Source organism: Acanthochromis polyacanthus, chromosome 12 (genome assembly GCF_021347895.1).
Source record: "Acanthochromis polyacanthus isolate Apoly-LR-REF ecotype Palm Island chromosome 12, KAUST_Apoly_ChrSc, whole genome shotgun sequence".
NCBI lineage: Eukaryota > Metazoa > Chordata > Actinopteri > Pomacentridae > Acanthochromis > Acanthochromis polyacanthus.
Window position 1 is genome coordinate 28,472,296 of NC_067124.1, and position 27,525 is coordinate 28,499,820.

General features: G+C 37.8%; 2 protein-coding genes across 2 annotated transcripts; both read right to left on the bottom strand.

The window, feature by feature from the left end:
• Positions 1-3,593: 3,593 nt before the first annotated feature.
• lta (lymphotoxin alpha (TNF superfamily, member 1)) lies at positions 3,594-11,060 on the bottom strand. The gene is made up of 3 exons (XM_051956459.1): positions 10,938-11,060; positions 9,573-9,630; positions 3,594-4,314 (listed from the first exon to the last, which is right to left on the bottom strand). Exons 1-3 carry the CDS (start codon positions 11,058-11,060, stop codon positions 3,977-3,979), a joined length of 519 nt encoding a protein of 172 aa, XP_051812419.1. The 3' UTR covers positions 3,594-3,976.
• Positions 11,061-18,641: 7,581 nt separating this feature from the next.
• Positions 18,642-25,000, bottom strand: apom (apolipoprotein M). Its single transcript, XM_022199163.2, has 7 exons — positions 24,819-25,000; positions 24,351-24,490; positions 21,782-21,852; positions 20,034-20,168; positions 18,944-19,042; positions 18,817-18,844; positions 18,642-18,735 (listed from the first exon to the last, which is right to left on the bottom strand). Exons 1-6 carry the CDS (start codon positions 24,930-24,932, stop codon positions 18,831-18,833), a joined length of 573 nt encoding a protein of 190 aa, XP_022054855.1. The 5' UTR covers positions 24,933-25,000; the 3' UTR covers positions 18,642-18,735; positions 18,817-18,830.
• Positions 25,001-27,525: the final 2,525 nt, after the last annotated feature.

The window sequence follows — 27,525 nt, forward strand, 5'->3', positions numbered from 1 at the left end:
GCAGGCCCCTGTCATCACCTGCTAACAGCATCCAAGAAGCATGGTGGTGGCAGCATCATGCTATGATGGTTCTTCTCTGTGACCGGGACAGGGAGGATGGTCAGCACTAAAGAAAGGATGAACAAAATGCGCAGAGGTGATGGAAGGAAACCTGCTGCAGAGAGCAGCAATCAGATACGAAAACAACGGTTCAACTTTTCCACCACAGTGACTCGACACAAACAGCCAAGACAACACTGGAGTGGCTTCAGCACTTGACCCAAAAGAACATTTGTGAGAGACATAAAGATGAGGTTTACATGCTTCTGTCCAATTTGATGGAGCCAGAGAGGATCTGCAGAAAGAGTGAAACAAACTGTCCAAATCCAGGCTGATCAGAGCCAGTAGACACTTAGACAAGAAGACTGGAAACTGCTGCCAAAGAAGTTTCAACAAAGTACTGAATTAATCAAGTAAAACTTGCAGAAATGACTGATTTCAGTTTTTGATAATTACAAATTCTAAATATATGTTTTCACTTCGTCATCCTGAGTTATTGAGTGCCGCTTGGTGGGAGAAAGGCACATTTTTTATTAATTTACAGTTAAATGTACTACATTCTAAAGTGTTCAGCACATGAAAGGGTCTGAATACTTTCTGAAATGACTCATACTGCATAATCAGACTGTTTGAAACACAAAGGGGAAACGGCATAGACAATAAAGTTGTAATATTACCATTATTGTATTTCACTTGTGTGAGCGTAGATGTGGCCATCACAAGGAAGCTTAATGAAAGCATTGTGGCTTTCAACACTCATTAAAGACACTTTGGGAGGAGAACTGGCAGGAAATGTAAAAATGCCTTGAAAATGTCTTATAATGACACACAGATTATACACATTAAAACGCTTTGTATATTAAGCATAATGGCTTACCAAGTGAAATGTATTACCCTTCATCCGAAATTGTTCCTGAACGCCCAGTACAACAAGAACTGATTGAAGAAATGCTTTAATGTGCACCAGTACATGCCATTACTGAAGTCTTAATGCTAATTCTTCTTCTGTTTGTCGTGTTGATTCTACATTTTAATTTGTTTTTAACTGAAGCAGCCACTGTAAAGGCCAATTTAATATTACACACTTCTGCTTCTTTGTGAGTGAATGCCATCAGAGGCCTGACTAAGAAGTCAACAAACAAGCCAGACAGTATTACAAAGGCTCAAGAGAACAAAAGAGCCAGTGTTGTATGAAAGTGTGAGGAAGTGAGGGGCACGAATTACCTGCTGGATGTGATGTCATGCTGCATGCTTTCTCTAAAGCCTGATTTAAACAAGACCAAAGGTTGTGGGAAGGTTTGCCACGTCACAGAGTCAACAAATCATCACGTTCACTGGAAATATTAGGATATGCAGCGAGGCGAGCCGAGAATCAGTTTGAGTCTGAGAGTGAAGACATCTTGGAAAATAAGGACAGTCCTTGGGATCAGGGTTAGAGCAAAGTGGGGCGGTAAAATATTTAATTTCTCTAAAATTCTCTACATACATTCATCATTGCTGGAGGACTGACTTTTTACTTCTTCTGACTTTTCTTGTACGCTATTAGTTAACGCTGGATTTTTAATTCTATATTTCTGGATTAATTTCTACATTGTCTGAAAGCCTCATGATTAAAAAAAATATAAACTACTTTACCTTTTTTCAACCCTCTGAACCCTAAAACCCATTTTCACAACCAGAAACTGTGAAAAAAGCCACAGCTCACCCAGCTTTGGAAAACAGTCACGTGACAAAAATTCAGTTCGTTTGGTTGAGCTGCAGGCTGTGTGTACACAGAGCAGAAGTCTGGAAACAAATAGGAGAGACTTTTGGTTAAATAAAACCTTCTTGATCAATCAAATAAATGCAGCATGTAAGAAGTTGCTGGAAAATGCATTCAGCATTGTGAAATATCTTTCAGTGAAACAAGCAGCGTGTGCTGTCATAATAGTTTGTTCCATTCAACCTTTTTATATCATTTCGAACCTTTGTGAACTCAAACTCCAGCAGTGTCACTTAAATCAGTGATGGTGAAGAGGTTAGACTTTGAGGTGGCGATTAGGCCATACTTGTTGATTCACTATGTGCAAATGTATATTTTTATGGATGTTATTGTGCAATATTTCCAAAAAAACGCTACTCACAGCTGTTACTCATGAGTGAAATAATACTTCAGATGATAGTGAGTTTTTCTTCTTCAGCACTGAGTCTTTTTTTCTTTTGAAATATGAGCTCATACTGGCACTAAAATGCAATTAGATCCACATATAGTCCATTACATTTTACATTTTGTCACCTTGTGCCTGCAATTTTTGTTTTCCTTTATATGAATACAGACTTTTGTACCATAAGTCAATGCATAGAGGGGAGAAAATATTGTTTTAAGATTCAAGAAGTGTTTGACACTCACAGTTTCCTGGGGGAGAACTCCAACATCTGCCCATGATGTGTTACACTCTGAGCAGAGCCCAACCACCATTTAATACTTTTAGTGAGAAAGGGAGTGAATATTAACCCTTTGACTTTTCATATTTGCTATTGAAACTCAACCAGAAGGCCTCCTGCTCTTCCTTCCTGTTGCAGGCTGGTATTTAGTCTCTGATTTAGAGTGAGTTTGACTAGGCAGAAGAAAAAGCATCAACTTTTGCTGGAGCTTGTCACATTTTACTCCCTGGTGATGTGGAGTCTTACGGAGTTTCAAAACTCTCCCAGGTGTCTGTCTCTCATACACAGAAGACACAGTTTTTGGCCTAACAGATGTGAGGCTGCTTCAAACTGAATTTGGGAAATCTGAAGTTGAAATTACAAATAATAGCCTGGGGTTTAAGGGGTTAATTAGTGAATGACTGGAGGATTTCAGAGCTGAGGTCAAACATTATGTCTGTCTCAGTCTGAGATCTCATGTTTCATGCTTCATCTGTTTTCTGCAGAAACAAACGAGACAGAAGTGAAAAATGCAAAAATGAAGACTATGAAAAGTACCGTCAAGGCAAATGTGTTGTATAGTGTTGTAGGTCTGTAATGACACATGAACAGAATCACTGAGTCTGAGTCTGAGAAAGCAAACTGCCTCTGAGCTCGAACATGTCTGTGGATGCTGTGGAGGGGAAACGTGGTGACTGATGTTGCACCAAATATGTGGCTTCCTGCTCTGCACCTGTTGCTCAACACAAAGCCTAATTAAATATCACAGCGGTTACATACAGTATCCGTGTGCAGCCACAGGGCAATGACACGAGTAACGCCGTGTTCTGAGTTGGCAGGGTGATTCAACAATACTTAAAGGTTCCTCAGGCATTACTGGAATGTCTTTGTGGTTTGTGTGGAGCTTTTTTAACTGATAAATGTCCTGTCAGGCTGATTCATGTGAGGTGTGAACCAATACAGATGGGACACATATGTGCAGGGGGGCGCGCTGGGTTTCATGTGATTTGGTGGAAGGTAGCGCCACCGTGTGTCCGCAGCAAAAATGAAAAGTCAGTGGTAATAAAATATTTTATTCCTCTTTCATTTGCTTTTCCTCCTTGTAATCAAACAATATAGTATTCCATTTTATAAATACCCAAGCAGTGAAGAAAAGCATATTCATGCCCCAGACAGACAGTCATAGTTTTTTAAAAAAGCAGTTAACTTAAAAAAAAATTGACACATCACCAAATGTGTCACAATTTCAAGAGTCAGAACCAGCTGGCTTATTTAAAATTCTGCTGAGGTTGGACCGGTTATTTGAAGACGTGGTCTCTTGTGAGGAGTAAAATCTGGATTAGTGTTCCATGTTGGCCACAAATATGATTACAAGACTTTTAATAATGATATTTAGAATTGTTGAATCCATGTGATTTGCAGTAATTTTTTAAAAAATGTATAAAACTGTGAGAATTAAACCTCCATCTCAATATTTCAGAATAATCGCAGCTGATGAAGTTAGTCGAGGCCCACAGTAGCATAGCAGTCCAACCTAATGAAGCTGAAAGGCGCCCCAGACTGTGCTTTCCTTCAGAATAACACCTGAGATGTTTAAGCTGACACTGTCTCCCTCCGTGAGTCTCACGATTCTGGCCACCAACACAGAGACCTTCTCCGGAGGGCACGTCCCCTCAGCCAGTGTGATCATGCTTTTGCCAAACACTGCGTTTCTTTTCAGGACCATGAAGTTGGACTCATTCATCTCTCTGAAGGTGACCTGAGCATAGATGAAGTACAAGCCTTGTTTCTTGAAGTAGATGGAGTTGTCTTGCAGGACCAGGGAGCATGAGTCGCAGGCGAGTGATTCTTCCCAAGACTGATCATTCATAGCTGCAGGAGATCAGGAAACCTTTGTTTAGTCACTCAGCGACTGTAAATCCCAAATAAATTTAGTCCAGAGTCAACACAAATGTTCAAAAATATCAAAAGTACATAAAAACTTTATATTTACATGACACAGAACAAAACATCCCAAGTAATGCTGACACATTTTTATATCAAGTGAACTACTTTGGATTTTTTGAGTTTGGTTGTACTTTCGTAGAGAAGGAGCCACTGTAGCGAAACCCTTTGAGCTCAAAACAACTCCCTGAAGAATCCCTGCAGCAGAGGTGAATTAATTCTGAATTCTTTAGCATTGTTAGCATCGTTGTCATTATAGTTATCCAACAGTATCAAATAGCTCACTAAAAACAATAAATAGCTAGGTACAAGTAACAACAACAAATAGCTAAAGGTAAATGATTAAGCGGTAAACTAAAAATAATAAATAATTAAAAGTTAACAATTATATAATTAGTAAAACAAATAAATAGTTGGCTGAAAGTATGGATAAAAATAATCAATGAAATCATTAGCTTAAAATAAGTAGTTAATCCTTTTAGCTATGGATGACTTTTAGCAAACTGTTACATTTAGCTGACAATTTTTTACTTTTAACCAACTATCTGTTACTTTTAGTGGTTACTTTTGTCTATTTGTTGCCTTTATCTAACAATTTGCTCCTGTTAACTAGCTATTTGTTACCTTCAGCTAACTGTTTGCCACTTTTATCTATTTGTTACTTTCCTCTATTTACTCTTTTTAACTAATTGTTACTTTGAGCTATTTATATACTCGTTACGTTTCTCTGAGTATTTACTCCTTTTAATGATTTGTTACATTTAGCTATATGTTTGCTACCTTTATCTTACCATTTACTCCTTTTGCCTATGTGCTACTTCAAGCTATTTGTTACTTTAGCTAAGTATTTGTTACTTTTAGCTCATTATTCATTACTTTTAGCCAACTAGTTGTTACTTTTATCTGCTTGTTACCTTCATCTTACTATTTACTCCTTTTAACAATTGTTACTTTGACTTATATGTTGCTTTAGCGAACTCTTTGTCACTTTGAATTATCAGTTACTATTAGTTAACTGTTACTTTCATATACTTGGTACTTTTATCTTACTATGTACTCCTTTCAACAATTTGCTACTTTGAGTTATTTATTGCTTTAGCTAACCATTTGTTACTTTTAGCTAACCATTTATTACTTTTAGCTAGGTATTTTTGCAACCTTTATATCAATATTAGTTACTTTTAGTTAAGTAGTTGTTACTCGTTGGATAGCTCTACTTTTTACATAAAGGGCGAAAATTTGCAAAGAAGAGGCCAGCGATTTAAATATTTAAGAAATGTCAAAACAAAGAAAGACAGAAAAGATATCTATTTAAGCTGATGGTCCAGTTAATGTATGATTTCCTTCCAGTTGGTCTGAAAAACTGATGCTGCCTGTGTTGCCGTGGGCTGTAATTACACCTTCAGTAGGTACAGCCCACATTACAACTCTGTTTCAGGTTTGTTGTGGTTTTAGGAAACCCACTTCACACAGGAAAAGAGCAGTGTGGTGGGAGGAACACAAAGGGTGAGACTGGAAACATGACAAGGCTGAACAGTATGTCTCTCTGTGTTAGGATTTTGGAGTGAAGGATGACAAACTGGAGTGTCCTGTGGACTGTGGGCTAATACTATAGGTGTAGGAGCAGATGAGGAAAGCAGCATGACTCATAATCTGTATCACTACAGCTTTTCAGGTAAAGTAGATTTCTCTGTAACAGTAAATATTCATAACTAAATTAGCAAGCTTAGAAAAAAAAACATCTTTAGTTTTTTTTGTGTTTTTTTTAAACAATGCAGCTCCCCTAAAATCAGCTAAACATTAACTCTTCACTAATCTTTCCACCGTGGATTCTCCTACCAGGCCTCATAGTTGTGATGCTTTTATTGACTAATTTTGGGGAAGTTGTTGAGTGTTTAATAATTAGCCATGGACATGAAGTCGTAGAGAAAACAGGGACAATTATAGAAATATAGGACTTTCTAATGTCAAATTTCTCAAACATTTTGCCATTCAAAGAAGGCGAGGACCCTTGAGGAATCTTTTCGGCTTGAAATGATTCCTTCTGGAACCCCTTTGAATGTTTTTCTTTTTTCAACCAGTTATAATTATTTTATTAGTATCACTTTTTGTTTTTTTAAAAAAATCTTACTTAAAATGCATTGGACAACACTGTAGAGATGTACAGCTGTACACAAAGTCAGACAAAATCCAAATATGCCCAAAAATACCAAACTTGCTTTCAGTAATATCGTGAATATTGTTCAAAAGAACTCTATCTGTTTCTACTTGCTGCCTTAAAATAAACCCTAAAATAATATCTGTGTTTTTTATTATTATTATTATAAGCAATGGATAAACTTGCCACTTGTTTTATATTGGACCAAAATAAATATGTTTTATACTGTCCCCATGCTGTTCCTTTATCATTAAATGAAGCAAACTGATCAATTTTTTTATGCATAAATTTTGCAGTGCCTACATAAAATTCATAAAACAGCATGTGAATGTTAAGTTCCTCCCAATTCTAAGAAAGTATGTTGGATTAAAAGAAGTTGATTGAGAAAAGAAGTTTCCAGGGCTTTCAACTCTCATAATGGATCTTCATTGAACCCAGACAGATGCACTTAAATCTGCTTCAGTCAGTTCCAGAACTCAGATGTGGTGGTTTCTTTGCGCCCACTTTTCCTTTAACCTACATCTGCTTCACTTAAAGGCTTCCTACGTTTCTCAGAATGACTCTGAGCTGCTCCCAGACTGCATGTCTGAACTTGTTGCTCCCAGCATCTGTGGGCGTCGAGAGTGACAACACTTTTCATTCAAGCATCATAACAAAAGAGCGATCAGAGACGAGTGAGAGTTGGGTAACAAAAGTGGAATCTCTGTCTGCTTTATGGTTTTCTCTGCATGACAGTTGAAAGTGGGAGTGAATGAAGTTATCAATCTTTGAATCTGACTGTTGTTGGAGTAATGATTAGAAATATCCCAGCTTGACATCTCATTGTAAGCTGTCCAAGGCATAAACAAAATGCAAGATGATTGTTGATGATTTTAAAATGCAACTATAAAGCATTTCTCATTGCTTGACACAAGTTTAGACGCATACATTTTAGATTGACCCTCAAGGTAGAGGCTCTTTAAGAAGTCATAATGAGTTTCCCAAGAAGTGACAGCATGAATCTGAACATTATCTGAACAGGAGGAAATGTACTTACACGTCATTAGCTGGATGTACGAAGGAGACATTTCTGAAAAGCAACATAATTTCAAGGTTTATCTGCTGATGCAATAACTGTGGAAAGGTTCACAGCACAACACAACACATTATCACTTCCCCTTCTCATCCTTCACTTGGTTTCTGATGATTTCCTATTAAAGTGTGGCAAAGAGAATCGATGCACTCAGCCAAATTTCAACATAGAAGCATGCTTGCATTTTGTTGCTTGTGCAAATTTGGCTGCAAGTGCAATACACTATAAAAAAATGTTCAAAAACTGTCAAAATAACATACAAAAAAATCTCTTAAATATTGACATTTGTAGCTTATTTCAATACAGTAAAACGGTACCATTTTAGTCACACATTGTAAGAGAACAAATTACTATTTCTTAAAATACTGATTTTTTTTGACAGATTTACTATTTTTTTACAATTAACATTTTTGTGTGATTTTACAAGATATAATCTGTACTTTAGTGAATAAAAATAACTGTTTAAAAAGATTATTTCACATTTTTCAATCCTTAATATACATAAATTTTGGTCAAATAATGGCAAAAATTGATAAAATAACATTTATTGCTGATTTAAATATAATTTTAAAAAGTATAATTTTACAAAAGATAAAATTACTATTAATTAAAATAACACGCATTTTTGGTGTGGACATTATGGATAATTTTGTCTATTCTGTAGATCTCTATATTTGTGTGTTTTTTATCTGGAAAAATCTGGAAAACAACTACTTTAAAAAATAATTTATCATCTTTTTTAATATTATAGAAATAGATAGAAAATAGAATAAACACAATTTTTCTGTCAAAAAACTGCAAATGTCCATAAAATGATAACAAGCTAAGTTAAATACAGCAAAATCTGCGTGGTAACACAGATACAACATAAATTACATGATAAAAAGTTTTAATAATATCTAAATTGTAAAAGTGTGATTTTCTAAATTAGTATCTGTATTTTAACAAAACATTAAACAACTGTAAAAATCAGTAAATTGTTCAAAATATTACAGTGAAAAAAATTATTAAAACTGATTAATCCTTTAATTATTTTCTTAATTATTCAAGTAGTTGTCAATTATGTGTTAACTCAACAAACTGATTATTTGTTGACTCAAACTGATTAATCAATTAGCACAATAATTGTCGATTAAGTTTAGATTAATCATTGAAGCTTTGGTGCAGCAAATGAATTTACAGGCTGTACAGCTGGAATTATATTCAATAAAATCCTCAAATAAAATCAACTTGAAGCAACCTAGTTAAACCTACTTAAAGCAAAAGAAGCCACTGTGTCTCCCATCCAGTGTAAGAATAAATCAAATTAGGTTAAAGTTTCTCATCAAGACAAGGCAAGTGACATTTTACTTGAATTTAGTCACATGAGAAAACACAAAATAATCTGTATATACTAAAAAATAGACCAACTAGATTATTAATCTAAATATTATCCTATTGTTTTCAATGTATTTGTAATAATAAAAACAAACAAGTATAATATATCTTACCTGTTGACTTCCAAGCGGCTACAGAAGCTTTGTCTGAAAGAGAAAAGCCAAATCAAGCTTTTGTTGTGACATTTTTATGAAAATAAGCTACAGTTAGGACAATAAATTGACCAAGAGCCGATCCAGTATCTGAGCCAAAGTGCAGGTGTCATTATGTTTTAATACTGTTTCCAAATAAAATATGTTAATTAAACATATGAGTGGGTGAGCATCAGGAGTACCAGCCAATCAACACTGAAGTATAAATGTCTAAAAGTTTAAGTACAGACAGAGTTATTCTAACATTTTCCATCAGGATTTTCACTTTTACTGTAAATATTTATCAGTATATCCATTCCAAACGTCAGTTTCTAGTCTTCTTAATTATAATAATCTGCTCAGTTCTGGAAAAAAACAACAACATATTAATCAATCTGAACATGATGTCACTTGAATAAGAATGGGAAATAAAAATGACAAAAATTACCATCCAGTACTTGTGCTGTTGGACTGACATTGGCTGGCTTCAGTGTGGAGACTTCGTCCTTTAAAAGAAAGAAAACGTCATTTGTTTGAGTCAATACAGCTGCCGGACACATTGACAGTTAATTAAGCTGTAAATAATGATGTTTGAAGAATTGCATTCTACAGTACAACTGTTTTGATCCCTTAAGCTCCAGGTTACTTTATGGAATATCCACATGAAAAACATCCTTAAAGTCAATCATTAACACCTGTGACCACAAATCGGCTGAGATCTGAAAAACTCCTGAGAAAATGTACAATCTAACTTTCATTTATCCTGCAGATTAGAGGCCAAAGAGCAACCTTATAGTACTGAGTCAGTGAGTTTACAGTAAATTAGGCTTGCTCTGAGGTTTATAGTTTCAAATGTGTCCTGATGCAGATGCTTGATCCCATTTGTCATGATGCTGCTGCCACCTACAGGCACAAACTGGGAGCGCTGACTTCACTGAAAACAACAAACAACTCAAGAATTTTAGTGGAGCTGATCTCAGACATTACGTCATTACAAAAACGGCTGCAACTAACAACATTTTTTTAAAATAATAAATTAGTTCTTTGCTTTGTAATATGTCAGAAATTGGTGAAAATATGTCAATAAAGCCCAAAATGGCATCCTCAAATGTCTTGTTTTGTCCACAATTCAAATATATTCGGTTTACTGTCATAGAGGAGTGAAACCAGAAAATTTTCACATTTAAGAAGCTTTACTCACAGAATTTTGACCGTTTATAACTTGGAAAATGACTCAAATTGATCCGTATAGGTGCATTACACACAGATGTGGGATTTTACAAGGACACGTGACTCTTAGTTTCACTTTTCATGTGCAGGGCTCTTACATATACACATGAACTTTACATTAAAGCAAAACTTAGTTCACACAACGCTCATTAAGCTAATCGCTTTCAAGTAAATCCCTTTGTATTTTTGAATATGCTGGAGTTTTATGTCTGATTCTGGAGCAGCATGCAGGCTCTGGTGCACAAGTCGTCATTTTTAACCAGAAATGTTTAGTTTTTCAGAAAAGGGAAGCAACTAGCAGTTTAGAGGGGAAATAACCCAGTAAGCATCCAAGAAACGTTTGGGATGCTGCAGATGAAAACAAAACACTTAAGAGGAAGAATTACAGTCTAAAACAGAAAGGAATCGATGTGTCATTAGTGAGTGTCTGCTGTGTTCATGTACTTCTCATTGTCAGAAGGGGGAGACAAACTCTCCACACTTTGATAGTCATTATAATACAATCTGTCAGCCAGCAGGTGACTCTTAGCCAGTGTGAATCTAAATGTGATCCTCTCTGTGTATGTGTCACAGGTGTACTGACCTGTGCTGACTTTGGTTTGATGGAAGCTACAAAAACAGCCATAACCACCATGGACACGGTGAGCAGAGCACACCACACCTGCAGCAACAGGTACCTGTGAGAGGACCTCGACTGACCCTCCATCCTGCCAAACACACACAAAAAAAACATGCATTAAGTTTCTCTAATATCAGAGCACACTTCAGACTTTAAAAGAAACACCAGTTTGATGCTTTTTTCTCATTTTTTTTTGCAGCTTTAATCATAATTTCTGTCTTATTTCCATAGCAGGATACAGATCCAGAGTGGTACTTTTACTTGAGTGCTGCACTTAAGCTTTGAAGTATTTCTATTTTCTGCTGGGAGTACTTTAAACATGGGGATCTGAATATGTATGCACTCATTTATGGCCTTTTCTGCATCAATTTACATTGAAAATTTCCTAATTTATCTAAAGGAACCATTTGATAATTTGAGTACATATAGATATAGTTGCATTTGCACGTGATGTTGATATCAGTGCAGCCATATCCCCTGAATCCCTCATAGATTGTAAACTCATGACTATAAATACAGTGAATATTTAGCATATATAAAACATTGGTTTTTAAATGCATCCCAAGATTAAAGTTTAAACCAGACGAGTCTAGTTGAAAGCTTTTGTCGAGTTTCTCACTGCTGCTCCTCGCATTGCTTCATTTAAAGAACTGTTTCAGGTTCCATAAATGTCAAATTATCACATGTTTCATGAAAAAAGCTAAGACTAGATCCATTACTGAACATGTCACGGCCTTTTGGGTGTGGATATTGAACCTTTAATAAACTGTAAAACGCTGTTTAAAGGAAACATTTTTCTGCAGACTTACATTTTGCTGCTGACACTTTAGTAACTCACACATATGGCACAAGCAGTCAGATGGTTAACAGATTAGATTAAATTCCCCACCGTATTAAGAGGGGGAAACTGCGGTCAGCTCATATGACTGCTTGCGTGATGAATTCAAAAATGGAAATTTTAAGCCATGTGTTAATTCTTCTCTAAACTGACTGAATTAATAGTCGACCTGACGTGTATCTAAACCAGACCATGCGGAATAGCTGGCATGTCAAAGGGCACTGTGTTTGTACCACCAAGCTGCTGCCTCGCCGGGATTTCACCTCGTTATTTGGTGAACAGTTTGTGGTCTTGGTTGTTTGTTTGTAATGACAGACTGAAACCTGTGAAATGCCTCTGACCCACCAACCTACACCTGTCTGTCAGTCAAACTCCAGACCTTTGAACAAGAATGTCACGCAGGTAATTTCCGAGTCTGCTTGTTCACATCGGTGCGCTTTGCATTCCAGCACACATGATGTATGGCTTAGAGCAGGTGTAACTTGGCACAGCGTGACTGAGTAAGACAAAGAAAGGACGAGTGGCAGCTTATCTGCTCAGTGTGTCGTAAGCTTGCAGATATGCTCATTAAAATTGAACTATAAAATACAATCGGACCTACAACTGTTGCCATGATCTCATATGAAAGTTCTCTGATTATATTCTGGTATATTTATGCTCAGGCTCATTGTGATAATGGCAGCTAAATTAAAGTACTCTTGACTAAGATATGAGGTTTAATGTTTAATGCTGTGACTACACTTTCCTGTTTAGTAATCCCACTGTGGCATTTAGTAATGTCACTGTCATGAACATCAATTGAAAGTGTAGTTTTGTTCCAATAAATGTGTAAACACTGCTTCGAATTAAAGCATAAATAACCATCTTTAAGGTAAAGAACTGAGCTCTACCAACTGTGTTTAATATTTAAAAATATCTGAAACAATAAAGAATAAAGGATAAGACAAGGTAGATGTATCTATCTCTTTGTCCAGTAAATTAGTTTTAATAAGCAAAGAGCACATCTGACTTAAATTTGTCTGAAAATAACTCATTGTCAGTCACTTCTCTGCAGCCTGAGAAAAATGTCTGTGAAAGTTTGTGTCAACAAACTTTCACAATTTTGGAAATTCAGCATCACAACAGCAGCAAGACCTCAACCACAGAATAGAAACATAAGACAGTCTAAGAGCCCTCAGACAAATTGCAGCAATGAAAAACAATATTTAACCAAGAGGAACCAAATATACCTCGACTCACCCAGAGTGTGTTGAACTCTCAGTGTCCAAACTCACAGACTGCTTCTCTATGAGAGACATGTCAGGCTGACAGGGTTTTCCCTTTTACATGAGCTCGTAGTGAAGATGAGATGCAGTTTTTTTTCTTCTTCTTCTCTCTGCAGACTTAGTTGTGGTTTGGAGGAGGCGGGCTGTGGTGTAGGAGGCTCCAGTAGTGGATGCTACTTTGAAGCGCAGGAAACTCAGAGGCTTTTCAAACACACTGGCTTGAAACTTTCATTAGACCTGTTAAACCAAGATGCAGTTTCATTGCCGCATAACTTGGACGGTCCCCCTGAAAAGGGAGAGTGAAATACTGAAATGGCTCACGAGCTGTAAAATGTACAGTCAGATGTGAAGATATGAGGCCAGTTGCTGACACATTGATGGTTGCTGTGGGCGGTTTGTGATTTCCCACGTCTATAGGTCGCTGTTAGAGTTCAACATCTAAACAAATATGACGGGGACTTTTTCTTCACACCAGACCTCAGATATCAATTGATCTGATATGTGTTGAGGGGATACAATATATAATCCTGATTTGCTGCTGCCTTATTGTGTCCCAGAGTCTCTTTTCTGAGTTTAAAACTCAGTATATGTGATAACAGATAATGAGTTTGAATCTATGTCAAATTTGTCTCATGCTGCTTTGTGGTTTGGCCTTATTTTGTGTGAAAATAAAAACAAGTGTCTCAAGTCTCTTTAAAAGTATGTAGAGTTGCTAAGTGTGAAACATATATTTACTATTAAGTATGAAGAGTTAGAAGAGTCCGTTTTAACTTGAATGTACCCCAGATTTTGATGTTTGAATACAGTAAATTTGAATTTATTTTTTTATTTGTGCACAAAGTTCCATTCATCCATTCTCTATTGACCGCTTTATCCTCACTAGGGTCGCAGGGGGTGCTGGAGCCTATCCCAGCTGACTCGTGTGAAGGCAGGGGACACCCTGGACAGGTCACCAGTCTGTCTCAGTGCTACATATACAGACAAACAATTACTCTCACATTCACACCTACGGGCAATTTAGAGTAATCAATTAACCTCAGAATATTTTTGGACTGTGGGAGGAAGCCGGAGTACCCGGAGAAAACCCATGCATGCACAGGGAGAGCATGCAAACGGCACGAAGAGATCATTTTCATGAAAAAAAAACTTACACAGATATGAGTTTTTAGGGGTTAATTCAGTGGACAGAGAACTTTGATTCTTCTGTTAGGTGTAGTAAAGCTGTAATTTACTCTCTGATTTACAGTTCTGAGTCAAAATGTTCATTTTTGGTGGAGTTCTTCACATCTCATACTGACCTGGTGATGTCGACATCTTTCTGATCTTATTATGCTCAACTATAGGCCTTAGTCCAATTTAAAAAGTTGAGTTTTGCACAAATTCACCTCTTGTACCATTGTCATGAACAGGGAAATCAGCCATAGACACCAAAATGTTTTTGTCCTAGGCTCTTCGATGAAAAGTTACACATTTTAACACGGGGCTCTTTGAAGATCAGGTGTCAACTTTAAGTGGACATTCAATGAACTGCAGTTTTTTTTATGTTGACTTCATTTTTCAGCCTTGGAGGTTGCTGCTTGATTTGTGGATGTTTTCTAAGAGGGTAGCCTGGGACTAAAAATTGTCAGTTGTCATTTGAATAACCTGAGTGTTTCAGCCATATTTCATCAGATAAGATTGACATGAGTAGGTAAGGATGCATTAGCTATTACTTTCAGCTATAAGCACTTACGGGCCTCTGATAACATTTCAGCGATGTATTCTGCGTTTGTCAAACTATAAAGGTTGCAAATGTTACCGTATTTTTCTTTTCCTCAGCTGTTAATGAATATCTTTTGTTGCTGTTTCTTCGTGATTCTTCCAGGTCTGCTATGCCCTCCATGAGCAGCTACGTCACTCCACCTGAACTTTCCTGGATATCAAGCCCCAGAATTAGCCTTCTTTGGCATTTCTGTGCCTTAGCCATTGCATTGATGCTGCTGTTGGGAAGTGTGTAGCTATTATTGCTCTTTTTCTTTTACTTTCTAGTTGCGGTCTTGCTCATCTCTTCTCAATAGTTTTAGGGAAGCCTCGTAGGGGTTCTCTGGTATTTATTTTGCTTCCTTTTTTTCCCTCTGCTTTGTGGTTAGTTGGGCAGCTCAGTATTGTCTTTCTGTTGGAGCTATTACAATGACATACATTTTTAGGCAGAAAAAAGAATCGCACACCTCATTAGGAGGAGATCTTTTAATGCATCCCTGCGTCCCTAAAATTTTATATAGCTAATTTGCAGCGGAGAGTAAGTTTGGAATTTGATTGCTTTAATTAACATAATAAGGAACTGTTCTGAATTAGATGCAAAACTGTCTCCTGAAGATGTGTTTCATTTGCTTTCCAATACTGAAAACAACATCCGCCTCGAGTGACTTTGGCAGTATCATTATTGTGACAAGTTCAGGAAAGATCTTAGATGGGTTTAATAGAGAAAAAGTGACTGACCTGAGCTGGAGACACAATGTTTGACCAAAACTTAAACACACACAGGAGTGTCTGGTGTTTCTCCCCAATTGGAGATTTTATTGGTGAAATGCTATGGCGTGTTGGTGGAAACAAGAGCAAAGTTAAAGTTTTTCCGATGTAAAGGCAGGCGTGAGGATGAGAATTCTTGGTATGGAAACAGTAGTGAAACTTGTATTTTTGGTTTTGAAGGCAGCAGACGGTCAATTTCACTCGAGTGTTGTTAGTTTCGAGGCTCCAAGGGGCATCCCCATGCAGCCAGTAGATTTTCTCCTGGATTATGTAAATGCCACCAACTTTCTCCTACCTAATTTCTACCAAGCACACACACACACACACACACTCACTCACCTACATATGCAACATGAAAAACTAACAGGTTGGATGTGGGCTGCTGGGTGCTGTCCCCTCAAATCAAGGAACAAACATCTTTTCACCTTTGTTTCTTGTGCACATCACCACATAATTCCCCACCAGGTACTACAGGCCAGTCCAAACTTCACCACAGAAACAAAGTTCTTTGGTTTATGTCACTGCATGTCCTACAGAACAAGAACAATAGCTGTGAGTTTCGTCCCACAGTGCTGAGCTGTTAGTTCACTATGACGAGAGCCCATGCTTCTGCTTTGTGCTCCAATACATTAGGTATCACTGGGCTTGAGTCAAAACATAAAAACAAGTCAAGTGAAATAATTTTCATACTTCATAAATTTGTAGCTCAACCACTTATTTAAGAAAATCTGTTGGTGTTTTCTTTATATATCATAAGCAGGCAACCCAGATAAGGATTACATTTCCAAAAATCCAAATACCAGTGCTTTCTCAAGGATAACTGTTTTACATTACCCTAAAGAAAGTTTACTGTGGGGCTGCATAGTGACGTAGTGGTTAGCACTTTCGCCTTGCAGCAAGAAGACCCCTGGTTCAAATCCCGGGGTGGGCCTGGGATCTTTCTGCATGGAGTTTGCATATTCTCCTTGTGCATGCATGGGTTTTCTCCGGGCACTCCGGCTTCCTCCCACAGTCCAAAAATATGCTGAGGTTAATTGGTTACTCTAAATTGCCTGTAGGTATGAATGTGAGAGTGATTGTTTGTCTGTATATGTAGCCCTGCGACAGACTGGCGACCTGTCCAGGGTGTCCCCTGCCTTCGACCGAGTCAGCTGGGATAGACTCCAGCACCCCCCGCGACCCTAGTGAGGATAAAGCGGTGAATAGAGAATGGATGGATGGATGGAAGTTTACTGTGCTGCAATTTCTTGTTCAGATGCATCCAAAATCCTTTCATATTGGCTGATAGATTGGCCAGATCTAGCTGCTTATAAGACGTATGTGGAGCAAATACATCATTCAACCGTTCTGAAAGGCCAAAGTGAATAAACTTTAGGCTCTGTGGATAAACAGAATCAATTTTACGGCCCAAGTATGCTTGAGTGCACAAAGAATTTGTCGTGATCCTGCAGTGCATAAATACACATGCAAACACAAGACTACGGTACTGCACATAAACAACACTTAAAATACTACACAAACCTTGTGAGAGCTATCACATGGCAATTTACTGTTCAAACATACCACAATCTTAATGAGCACAGAACAGCCAACACATTTGCACATGGCAGTAAAGTGATTTTACAGTGCAATGATTGTCTAGTTTCTTTAAAAAAAGCATGTGTGGTTTAGTAAATATATTGTACATGGTGTTGTTTTTGTACAAAATTGGGACAAAATATGAAAAAGGCAGTCTCCACATCACCAGGAGAGTAAATAGCAGCCTTATAACAATGAGTCAGTGACACAGATTTTACTGAATCCGTTCTAAACTCCAACTCTACCAAATTCAATTCAGCAGAAGTGGAACACAACAGTGCTGCATCCGTTTGAGTTACAGTGTCACCAGGCAGCCACCTTCGCAAACAGTTTTAATAACAGACCGTGGCACAAAAGCCTCCAGGGCAGAAGCAATCAACAATCCAGTTTATTTTCACGAAACATTTTCAGTGGTAACAGAAATAAACTGGATTGTTGATGGGATCCAGTGTCAACAAAGTGATGAGAAGTTTGGTTTTTGACCTGCTCGAATTAAATATCATCCATACAGCCCTAATAACTGAGATTAACATTGAGAATTAGCACCAATTAGCACTCAGTTTCTTACCCAGAAAAACAGAGAGAGGGAAAAGTCCAAAACTAAACGCAAAATAGTGTGAATAGAGATATTTTTTTAAATCAGCATCATTTACAACCCGAGATTTACTTGGGAAGCACATTAACACCTTGACCTTCTACAAAAACATTGAGTACATCTTACTTTTAATTTTTCCATGCTTATACTGAAGTAGGAAATATGAGGTCTTTTTTAAAGGATTTTTTTTGTGGTCTTGGTTTTACTTTTGAACTTTCCACCACAGCTGAACCTACAGTGCATTCACTTGTCATGTCACATCAGCAGGTTGTGTGACCTGCTGCCCGGAGAATTTCTAACCGCACACCTTTATTATCTCACAGTTACACCTAATTTGTTCCCATGCAACTGTGCATTGTTTACTGAGAGAAATGTGTTTACCTGTGACGTTGCAGACACTGCTTATACAATGTGAGTTTGTTTGGCCCTGTGGAAAGGTGAAGAACATAGAAGGCGGAACAGAAGTATAAACATTTGAACTTGCCGCCGCTCACGTTTTTATGGTTCTGTTTATTCTGATTAACCTGCTGTGTATTAGAGACGGAATAACAATCATCCCGCCTGTTACCAAGGAAGACTGACTGGGTGCTATTAGCAAAACATGAACTGATGGCATATGTGTTGATTATATCTCATGGCAACCGAAAGTAGCACAAAAAAATCCTTTACAGACTTGTCCTGCCTTCATATAAGTTATGTGAACAGGTGCCTCTGTTCAGTACCATCATGGGAATTCCCCAGGTTGCTACTGGGTGAATGTGGGTGCATTCTCCCCCATAAAGGTGTTTTTGTTTCCTCAAAGTTTCTGCAGTTCTGGTTCTTGGGACTGAAAGTGACAGGTGTAATAAGTGCATGAGCAGCATTACATTTTTCACACACAAATATGAGAGGGAAAAAATAGTTTTATTTTTGCTTTGATTTCTCTTACACAGAGAAAGCATGAATTGATCTTATTGTCATCGAGGCTCCAGCAGCATCCTGTAAGAACCAAGAGATCCCACAGTAATTTCAATCAGCAAGAACAAACCCAGTTAAGTGAAATGTAATATTTGAACCTACCTCTTTGTTAATGACTAGGCACAGAACTCTGCAAACACACAAACAATTGTTACAGTATGCAGAAGAACCATTTTGAGATTCAGAAGCATTAGTTTCTTAAAAAGGACTCACTATACAAACAACAAACCTTTCTCTTGAGGTGGTCTGACGTTCGCCCGCATGTTATGACATGCTGCGTTTTTCAGAAATGCTGTCACCAACTCATCTTTGACGTCACTGTGGCGAGCTTCAGCGAAAAGCAGAAAACAAAAACGTCAGACATACACAATAATCATGTAAAGTGCTTGTTTGAATTGTTTTTTTTCTGGAAGTAGGAGCGATTTAAATTTAATTCACCCCAAAATGGGAAGTAAGTCTTATACAACATAAAGATCTAAACACTCTGTTGGTAAAAAACCAAACCTTAACAGTTTTATCTGTGGCTGCTAATCTTTAAGAGAACTAAACAACTTACAGCTACTCAGTCAGATAACTGACCAAACTACAGCCTAACCATTGGCTAACTGACTAAGCAATGACAATTCAGTTAAGTAACTGACCAAGCTACAGCTAATCCACAAGACATCTGATTAAACTATGGCTAATCAGTTAAATAAATGACCAGATTACCGTTAATCATTTAGATAACTGACCAAACTACAGCTAATCAGTTAGCTATCTGGCTAAACTACGACTATTCAGTTAGATAACCGACCAAAGCTAGTCAGTTAGGCAATCGACCAAACTAGAGTAAAGTACAAGCGGTTGGAAGATATTTGATTGGGATTTAACTGCCGAGGGTAACTAAGGGAAGGCTCAAGTGATTTTCATTGCATCATAGTATTTGGGGTGAACTGCTGCTTTCAGGTGCTGCACAGTGGAGTAGTGGTTAGAACTTTCGCCTTGCAGCAAGAAGATCCCTGGTTCGAATCCTAGCTTGGGCCTGGGATCTTTCTGCATGAAGTTTGCATGTTCTCCCTTTGCATGCGTGGGTTTTCTCCGGGCACTCCGGCTTCCTCCCACAGTCCAAAAACTGAGGTTAATTGATTACTCTAAATTGCCCGTAAGTGTGAATGTAAGTGTGATTGTTTGTCTGTATATGCAGCCCTGCGACAGACTGGCGACCTGTCCAGGGTGTCCTCTGCCTTCTCCCAAGTCAGCTGAGATAGGCCCCAGCACCCCCCATGACCCTAGTGAGGATAAAGCGGCATATAGAGAATGGATGGATGGATGCTCACCATACAGCATGTGTCTGTGCAGGGAGTCCACTGAACCGGTCTCGTTTAAAGGAGGTTCTATTTCCTGGAAAACGATACAGTCCTGACAGTTGGCCCACTTGCCGCTCCAGAGCAGGTTCCTGCGCTGTGGCCTTCCTGTACCAAAACCACAGACACCAGCAAGGCACATTTATGTTCATCCAGCTCTTCAAACTTTGCTTCAAGTCATGTCCTTGTGTTCAAATCTACATCGGAGGACAGTTTTGTGCTTGCATGTTTCAAATTCCAAAATGGACATGCCAAAAAAGAAAAAAGTTTGCAAACTTCACAAATAACATAAGGGTCAACGGTCTGAATACTATTGATGTGAACTGAGGCAAGACAATAGTAACTAACAAATCATGACAGTCATTTAACTTTGGTTCAGCTCAGTTCTGGTTTGTCTGTACATGAGTTATTATAGGAATAGTGCATAACAGGCGCTTTTCCTTTCTTATTACCAAGGGGGTTCATTAGAAAAATACAGTTATTTTACAAAAGTACAATTATTTTAGTGGCTGAATGCGGTACTTTCTCGCTTTGCTCTGCTGGTTTCCACCTGTAACCTCTGACAAGTTGTATCTGTTTATTCTTCTGAGTGAAAGCATAATTCCATTCACACTAATATACCTGCTAGTTATTGCATAATGCATAACACAATAATAAAACAAACACTGGAAACAATAACCTAATAAAAGATAATGAAAAGTTGTCACAGATGTTAGAAAATTACTCAGAATAAGCAACAAAACTTTGATTTAAAAGAAGATGGTGATTCGGTGAGTTTGAGTCTTGAATCTACACCCAGAACAGCCAGAGATTCTTCTCTGAGACATAAATTTACGACAGCAACTATTATATAGTCTGGAGCCTAGTCAATCAATAAAATCTGAAAATCTTAACCCTAAAGCAAGTTTGTAACCAGTGTAGTGATGCAAAAAGTAGCATAATCTCTTAGTAAAGTACAGCTGCACATCTGCTGAACAGAGAGATTAGAAGTAAGTGTGAACACAAGAGTCACTCAAGGGATTTTCATTAGTTCTATTTTCTACATGTTCGAAAACAGTAAATATCAACAAAAGTCCCGATGAAGCAGAATCTGTTTCATATTTAATTCCTCAAAATACCTCTGCTGTACAACATGTATATATTTTTTAAAAAACTGTTATTTTAACAAAGAGCAATTTGTATGTAATTTCAGTGTTTACTATATTTAAAACAACTAAAAATACAATTAATCTCTATTTTACAGATATTTGCTGTTGCTTGTTTGTTTTTTTGTTTGTTTGTTTGTTTTGTTTTTTTGGGGGGGGGGGGGGTTACATGTTACACCTTTTTTTAAATGTATTTTTTCTGACACCAGCTGCCAGATTTTCAGCTTATAAGAAATTAGTTGTGACCCAGACAGTTTCCATGATTTGATTCTTTGCAAAAGCCTGTCTGGAATTTTCCAAATGTACAGCTATCTAAGAGACTGCAAAGTGTTTAAAGCTAAAAACATCATTCAAAAGTAATTTCAGTGTCCAGCTTTAGTTTACTGATGTTCTAACAGAGACATTCAGGGGCTTCCCCAACCTACTAAGAATACAACTCTGGGAAATTGCTTAATCCCTGCATTGTTTTGGTGTCAAGTTGCTTTTTTTCTATTTCTAAACTCCACCACAAAATCCCCATCTTTTTAGCAAAGTAAATAAAATTTAGCCCTCAGAAACTCATTTTTGTGCGGTTACCTTGCAGCACCAGGTCATCCCTCTCAGACTGCAGATGATAGGTCCAGGTCTGTTTTATGCAGGCATCTCCACTAAAAAGAAAACATTATGTTGAACAAAAAACACACACATTAAGTAGCTGAATCTGCAAGTGAACATCACACAAAGAGTTTCATTATTGAAACATGCCTTTACAACTTTTATATTTTCTAAATGTCACTTCCCTAATTCAAGTATCTATTTATGATGTTGGGATTTCTTGTTTCTTGTTTTAACTGCGCTGCACCAGTTTCACACAAGCTTAATGTATGTGAAACTGGATAGGAAAATATGACTTTTTACTTCATTTCTTGTCTGTATATAACTACTTTTCAGATTAAGCTTTTAAATTACACTATATTTGAAAGATTCAGCTATTACATCTGTGAGATTTATTTAATACATGCTAGATGCACCAAGATTAGCACATCCAACCAAATGTGAAATATGGTCACAGTCTCTAATTCTGTTCCTGCTGTTGAGTCCAATGAGAGTTTTTACTGAACATTATGATGTGCCAGTAAAGTTGACCTCTGACCTTTTCACTTAAGCATTGTACCCAGTTAGACATTTCTGTAAAAATTTTCCCATAATTTGCCTGTAAATTCATATCTTCTTCTTCTTCTTTTCCTTTCGGTTTTTTCCTTGAGGGGTTGCCACAGCGAATCAATTGCCTCCATCTAACCCTGTCTTCTGCATCCTCTTCTCTCACACCAACTACCTTCATGTCCTCTTTAACCACATCCATAAACCTCCTCTTTGGTTTTCCTCTAGGCCTCCTGTCTGGCAGTGGGAAACTCAGCATCCTTCTACCAATATATTCACTCTCTCTCCTCTGGACATGTCCGAACCATCTCAGTCTGGCCTCTCTGACTTTATCTCCAAAACCTCTAACATGTGCTGTTCCTCTGATGTACTCATTCCTGATCCTATCCATCCTGGTCACTCCCAAAGAGAACCTCAGTATCTTCAGTTCTGCTACCTCTAGCTTTGCCTCCTGTCTAGAGGTAGCAGAACTGAAGATGCTGAGGTTCTCTTTGGGAGTGACCAGGATGGCTAATTCATATGTTATAGCCAAATGTCTTTGGAGGTCACAGCGACCTTTGATTGCCAAGAGTTAAATCAGCTCATCCTCAAGTTCAAGCCAACAGTTGTGTCAAATTAGAACACATTCCTTCCGGAGATATTGCTTTTGTTTAGCAGGTTTGGTTTCATTTAACTAGAAGTCATAGAGAAAATTATTATTCACTATCAGGTGTTTTTTTTAACCTCCTTTCCTACCGTAATCACCCCATAACACCACCATAGGGTGGCTTTCCACTGCATAAATTCAGAGGAGAGGTTTACAGGATGTACAGTTTCAACCACAAAGTAAACTCTTAATTCGTCAAAACCATGACAAACTGACTAACTGGATGTGACTCCAGTTCTGTGAGCACAAAGGAAATAGAACAATAGAGGTTTGTTGAGTTAGTCTGTCTGGTGAATTTTATGCAAAGTCTTCTGCTGGAACTTGCAGGCTCTTTAGGACCTGAAGCTTCATGCATGTTCCAACCACAAGAACCACCCCTTTGGAACCACTTTTAGGACCACGCTCATTACGGAAAGAGGTATACGGCTGGGTTCAGTTCTAAGAAGACAAACGCTGGCTGGTTAAACTTGAGCAGCACTCCATTTCACTCTAGCATCATCATATTCAACATAAAATCCATATACTAACATAATTGTTGTGCTATTGTGTACTTTTTTTTTTTTTCAGTATCTACCTCTCTTCTCCCCGAAAAGCAACCCTGAAAGAGGTTCTACAAGGACGGTTCTTGTGGTCAGAATATGCACAAACATTCAGGCCGCCCAAAAACATTCTGCAAGTTCCTGCAGTGGAAATCATAATGCTGTTTCATCTAGTGAACGTTTGCAGAGAGCCTGACTCAAGCATTAAGAACCACCAAACTAAACTCTACACAAAGCTGATGAAACTAGCTGCACCTTCATCAGCTCCAACAATAAAGTGAATGGCTGGTGAGGCATTGATAAATCAGCTTTAATAGTCTAATAATGACATTTGTCATCTTAAAATAAAAATACGTTCTCACTTGAGCAAGATTTTAATTGCAGGTTTTGTAGTATTTTTACATGGTGTTACTAAGGTTTTTACTAAACTTAAGGAACTCAGTAGTTTTTCCAACACTAAATATATAAAATAAATACACTTACAAACTTAAACAAGTTAATATGGATTCAATTAATTACATATAAAAGGTTTGTTACAATATCAAACTGACTTTAGTTGTAAACTCATCAATGAAGTCGACATCGGCATCATGTTGAAACCTTATTTCAGAACAGAAATGGCTTCGTATTTTTGCATATTAGAATGTTTTTGCTGCAGATTTTGGATATCATCATTGCTGTGATCATAAAGATAGCAGGATGTGTGTAAATGCACAATTTTAACTTTATTTTACCTCCATTAGTTGTCTTTGGCCTTTCAACCTTTGGGACCTTTTGTCTTTTACAGTTTAAATGTATGTGTTTGAATTTGCTGCCTCACATGCGCATGTGTCCAGTCAGCTTCAGCGTATCATTGGCCATTTCCTCCATGGTGAACAAAGAGTTGTCCAACACTCTGAACTGCTGGATGTCGGCCTCGGTGTGGCTGACTGCCGCTTTAAAGTACCATTTTCCAAGATACTGAAACAGAGACACGAACAGCGTGGGGGTACGGAAAGCTATTTAAATAAGAGCCCACGGCTTGTGACAAAGACCACTCATGGAAAGAACAGAGGGAGTGGAAAGTGCATCAATGTGGTGGCGTCTAATGTTTATCTCGGCAATCTGTTTGCATCAGCAGTAGCTGTGAAGCAACAACGCAGTAAACAGAATGCACACTTAATCAGAGCAAGACCAAATTAAAAATAGCTTGTTTTCCTGCAAAGTCATCCAAAACAAAAGTGCCGTCATCATAAATTATGGTGCATTTTCAGACAACATCAAACCTCCATCGGGTTTAGTTTCTCACCTGCTGACGGTCGACAGTTTTCACAGGCAGCAGCTCTGGATGTATGCAGGGATCAATGAGTTGCTGCAACAAACCACCTAAATACAGAAAACAAGACAAGGCCTCCTTCCACATAACTACAGCTTGAATCAATACTTGGTGATGAACCAGTTCGAAATGCTCCGAATGTGTGTAAAGTCCCAACATGTCATGTAAATACTGTGGGTGTAGGTAAATTATTAACCTGTATACATGGATTACCTATGATTTTTAAAGGAACCATATAACTGGTTGAAAGTGGGGTTCAGGTATCATTTAAATTAAAGACTCAGCTATACAGGGGGAAATATATATATAGTAAAATGAATCATGCTTTCATACAAGAGGCTTGCTCCAAAACCTTGCGAAAGGAGAAAACCCAGTTAGATCTCATTCTTAATGAGTCACCGTGGCATGTAGGAGGTGGTGGTTTTTTAAAATCTCGTCAACAAAGCTGCAGTTAATTATAGAAAGTGTCAGTAAACTAACAAGCTGCAACCTCAAGCTCCCTTTTCGAAGCACTTAAAGAGCAGAGCATTACTAATTTGTTTGCCTTCAACCCCACGCTCTCTGTCAACAGACACGAGGAATCATTAACTACACGTTTGAAGTGCTTTGTATCCTCCCACACTCGCTTTTGGGAGGAACAGCATTAAAGAGCACTGGCAAACACACATTAGTTTATTATCAGTTATTAATCAAGTCATTTCTGTTGAATAAAATGCCATATATCAATAGCAAATGGTTTGTTTTATGTGCAAATTGGTGTCTGTACTTGTCTCTTATGTGCTCCGTGTAAACAGCCTGCAGTTCAGCCAAAAATTCAGTGAATTTTCATCACATGACTGTTGGTCACGGTTGAGTTCTTCATGGCTGCATTGTTGTGCTTAGGAACACTGGCTTATTTATTTATTTGTTTAACTTTTTACAGAATCTGGTTATCACTGAGGATTAATTTTTCACATTTTTAAAAAAAATATTTTATCTAATGTGACAATTTTAAGCTTAGATGTGGTTAAGATTACTGATGTGAGATGAGTAGTTAAAAACTCTCAGAAAGTTGAAAATGTGATGTTTTTCCCTATTTTTGTAGTTTCTGGCTCTGATGTGTGATAGTGTCATTTATGCAGTTTTTAAAAGGTGACATGCCTTTCAAAACTGCTCATAAAACCAACAAATACTCACTTTAGATAAATAGATTAAAAAAATGTAATTATCATAATTGACTGATTAGCCTTTTTAGGTCTCATGTAGATAATTATGAGGCAGTGACGGACTGTAACTACATTCTGTTGAGTTTTGTACTGACATACTTGTACACTACTTCAGTATTTCCATTTTATGCAACTTTCTTCTTGTATTCCACTTTATCTCCATCCATTCTCTATACACCGCTTTATCCTCACTAGGGTTGCGGGGGGTGCTGGAGTCTATCCCAGCTGACTCGGGCGAAGGCAGGGGACACCCAGGACAGGTCGCCAGTCTGTCTCAGGGCTACATAGACAGACGAACACTCTCACATTCATACCTACAGGCAATTTAGAGTAATCAATTACGGTAACCTCAGCATATTTTTGGACTGTGGGAGGAACCCGGAGTGCCCGGAGAAAACCCACACATGCACAGGGAGAACATGCAAACTCCATGCAGAAAGATCCCAGGCCCATCCCGGGATTTGAACCGGGGATCTTCTTGCTACAAGGTAAAAGTTCTAACCACTACCCCATTGTGCAGCCCCACTTCATCTCAGGGGCAAATATTGTACTTGTTACTACATTACATTTGCCTGACAGCTTTAGTTATTTTTTGGATTACAATTTTTCAGAACCTTCCTGCCCAGAAAACCTCACATCTCCAGGTTTGGTGTTTTCTAATGTTTTTTTTTTTTTCTGATAAACTGAAAGTTCAAGTATTTCTTTCTGGCCTGAGAGCATTTCTCACTCTTTAAGACAAGGTCAAGATATAGATGGGTGACAAATTAAAGGAAAACTTACCATAAAGCATTTTTGTAAGGCGTTGGACCTCTATGAGCTTCTTGGCAATGATTCTCCGACGCTCTGGAAACCTACTGGAGGGATGAAACACTGCTGTTCTAAAAGATATTCCCTCCTTTGGTGTTTTGGTGATGACTGTCTAACATGTTTGTCCAAAATCTCCAATAGGTGTTCAGCTGGGTTGAGATCTGCAGACTGTGCAATGTGAAACTGTCAAGAGTTCTGTTTTAATTCTTTGTTGTCACTAGACTCTATATAAATTGTTTTGCATTTCTGTTTCCGATCTCATGAACTAAATGTTTCTCATATGACTAAACTACAAACATATGGTGATCTAACAGAAAGTGATGCATTGCTGCAGACTAAACTGAGCTTATTTCTAAACATCCACAGCAGTAAAATACAACATAAACATCACTGCAGCAGGAATATTATCCCAAGAGCATCATAAATAACAGCAACAAACTGACAGAGAACATATGACTGTGCGATAAGTAGTTTTAATTTTGATAATTTAAGTAGGTTTTGCAGCTAAAACCAACATAAGGTATTCAATGCAGTACTTGTGCATGTTGTGGACTATTTTCAGTGTCCCATTACTACTTTTACTATGGGATCTAGTCTTAATTGTGCTCTACACCAACGTCCACAAGGTGGTGTCAACCAGCCTGTTCTATTTTTATAAGCTCCTTTAC

Bases quoted from the DNA above. Each gene is read 5' to 3' on its own strand.
- lta (XM_051956459.1), bottom strand. From the start codon at position 11,060: ATGGAGGGTCAGTCGAGGTCCTCTCACAGGTACCTGTTGCTGCAGGTG. The intron at 9,631-10,937 runs GTCAGTACACCT...TTTCTTTTAAAG, and splicing joins TCAAACCAAAGTCAGCACAG to GACGAAGTCTCCACACTGAA. The intron at 4,315-9,572 runs GTAATTTTTGTC...GATCTCCTGCAG, and splicing joins AACAGCACAAGTACTGGATG to CTATGAATGATCAGTCTTGG.
- apom (XM_022199163.2), bottom strand. From the start codon at position 24,932: ATGTGGAAGGAGGCCTTGTCTTGTTTTCTGTATTTAGGTGGTTTGTTG. The intron at 21,853-24,350 runs GTGAGGCAGCAA...TTTTCTTTTTAG, and splicing joins CTGACTGGACACATGCGCAT to TGGAGATGCCTGCATAAAAC. The intron at 20,169-21,781 runs GTAACCGCACAA...GTTTTGGTACAG, and splicing joins GGATGACCTGGTGCTGCAAG to GAAGGCCACAGCGCAGGAAC.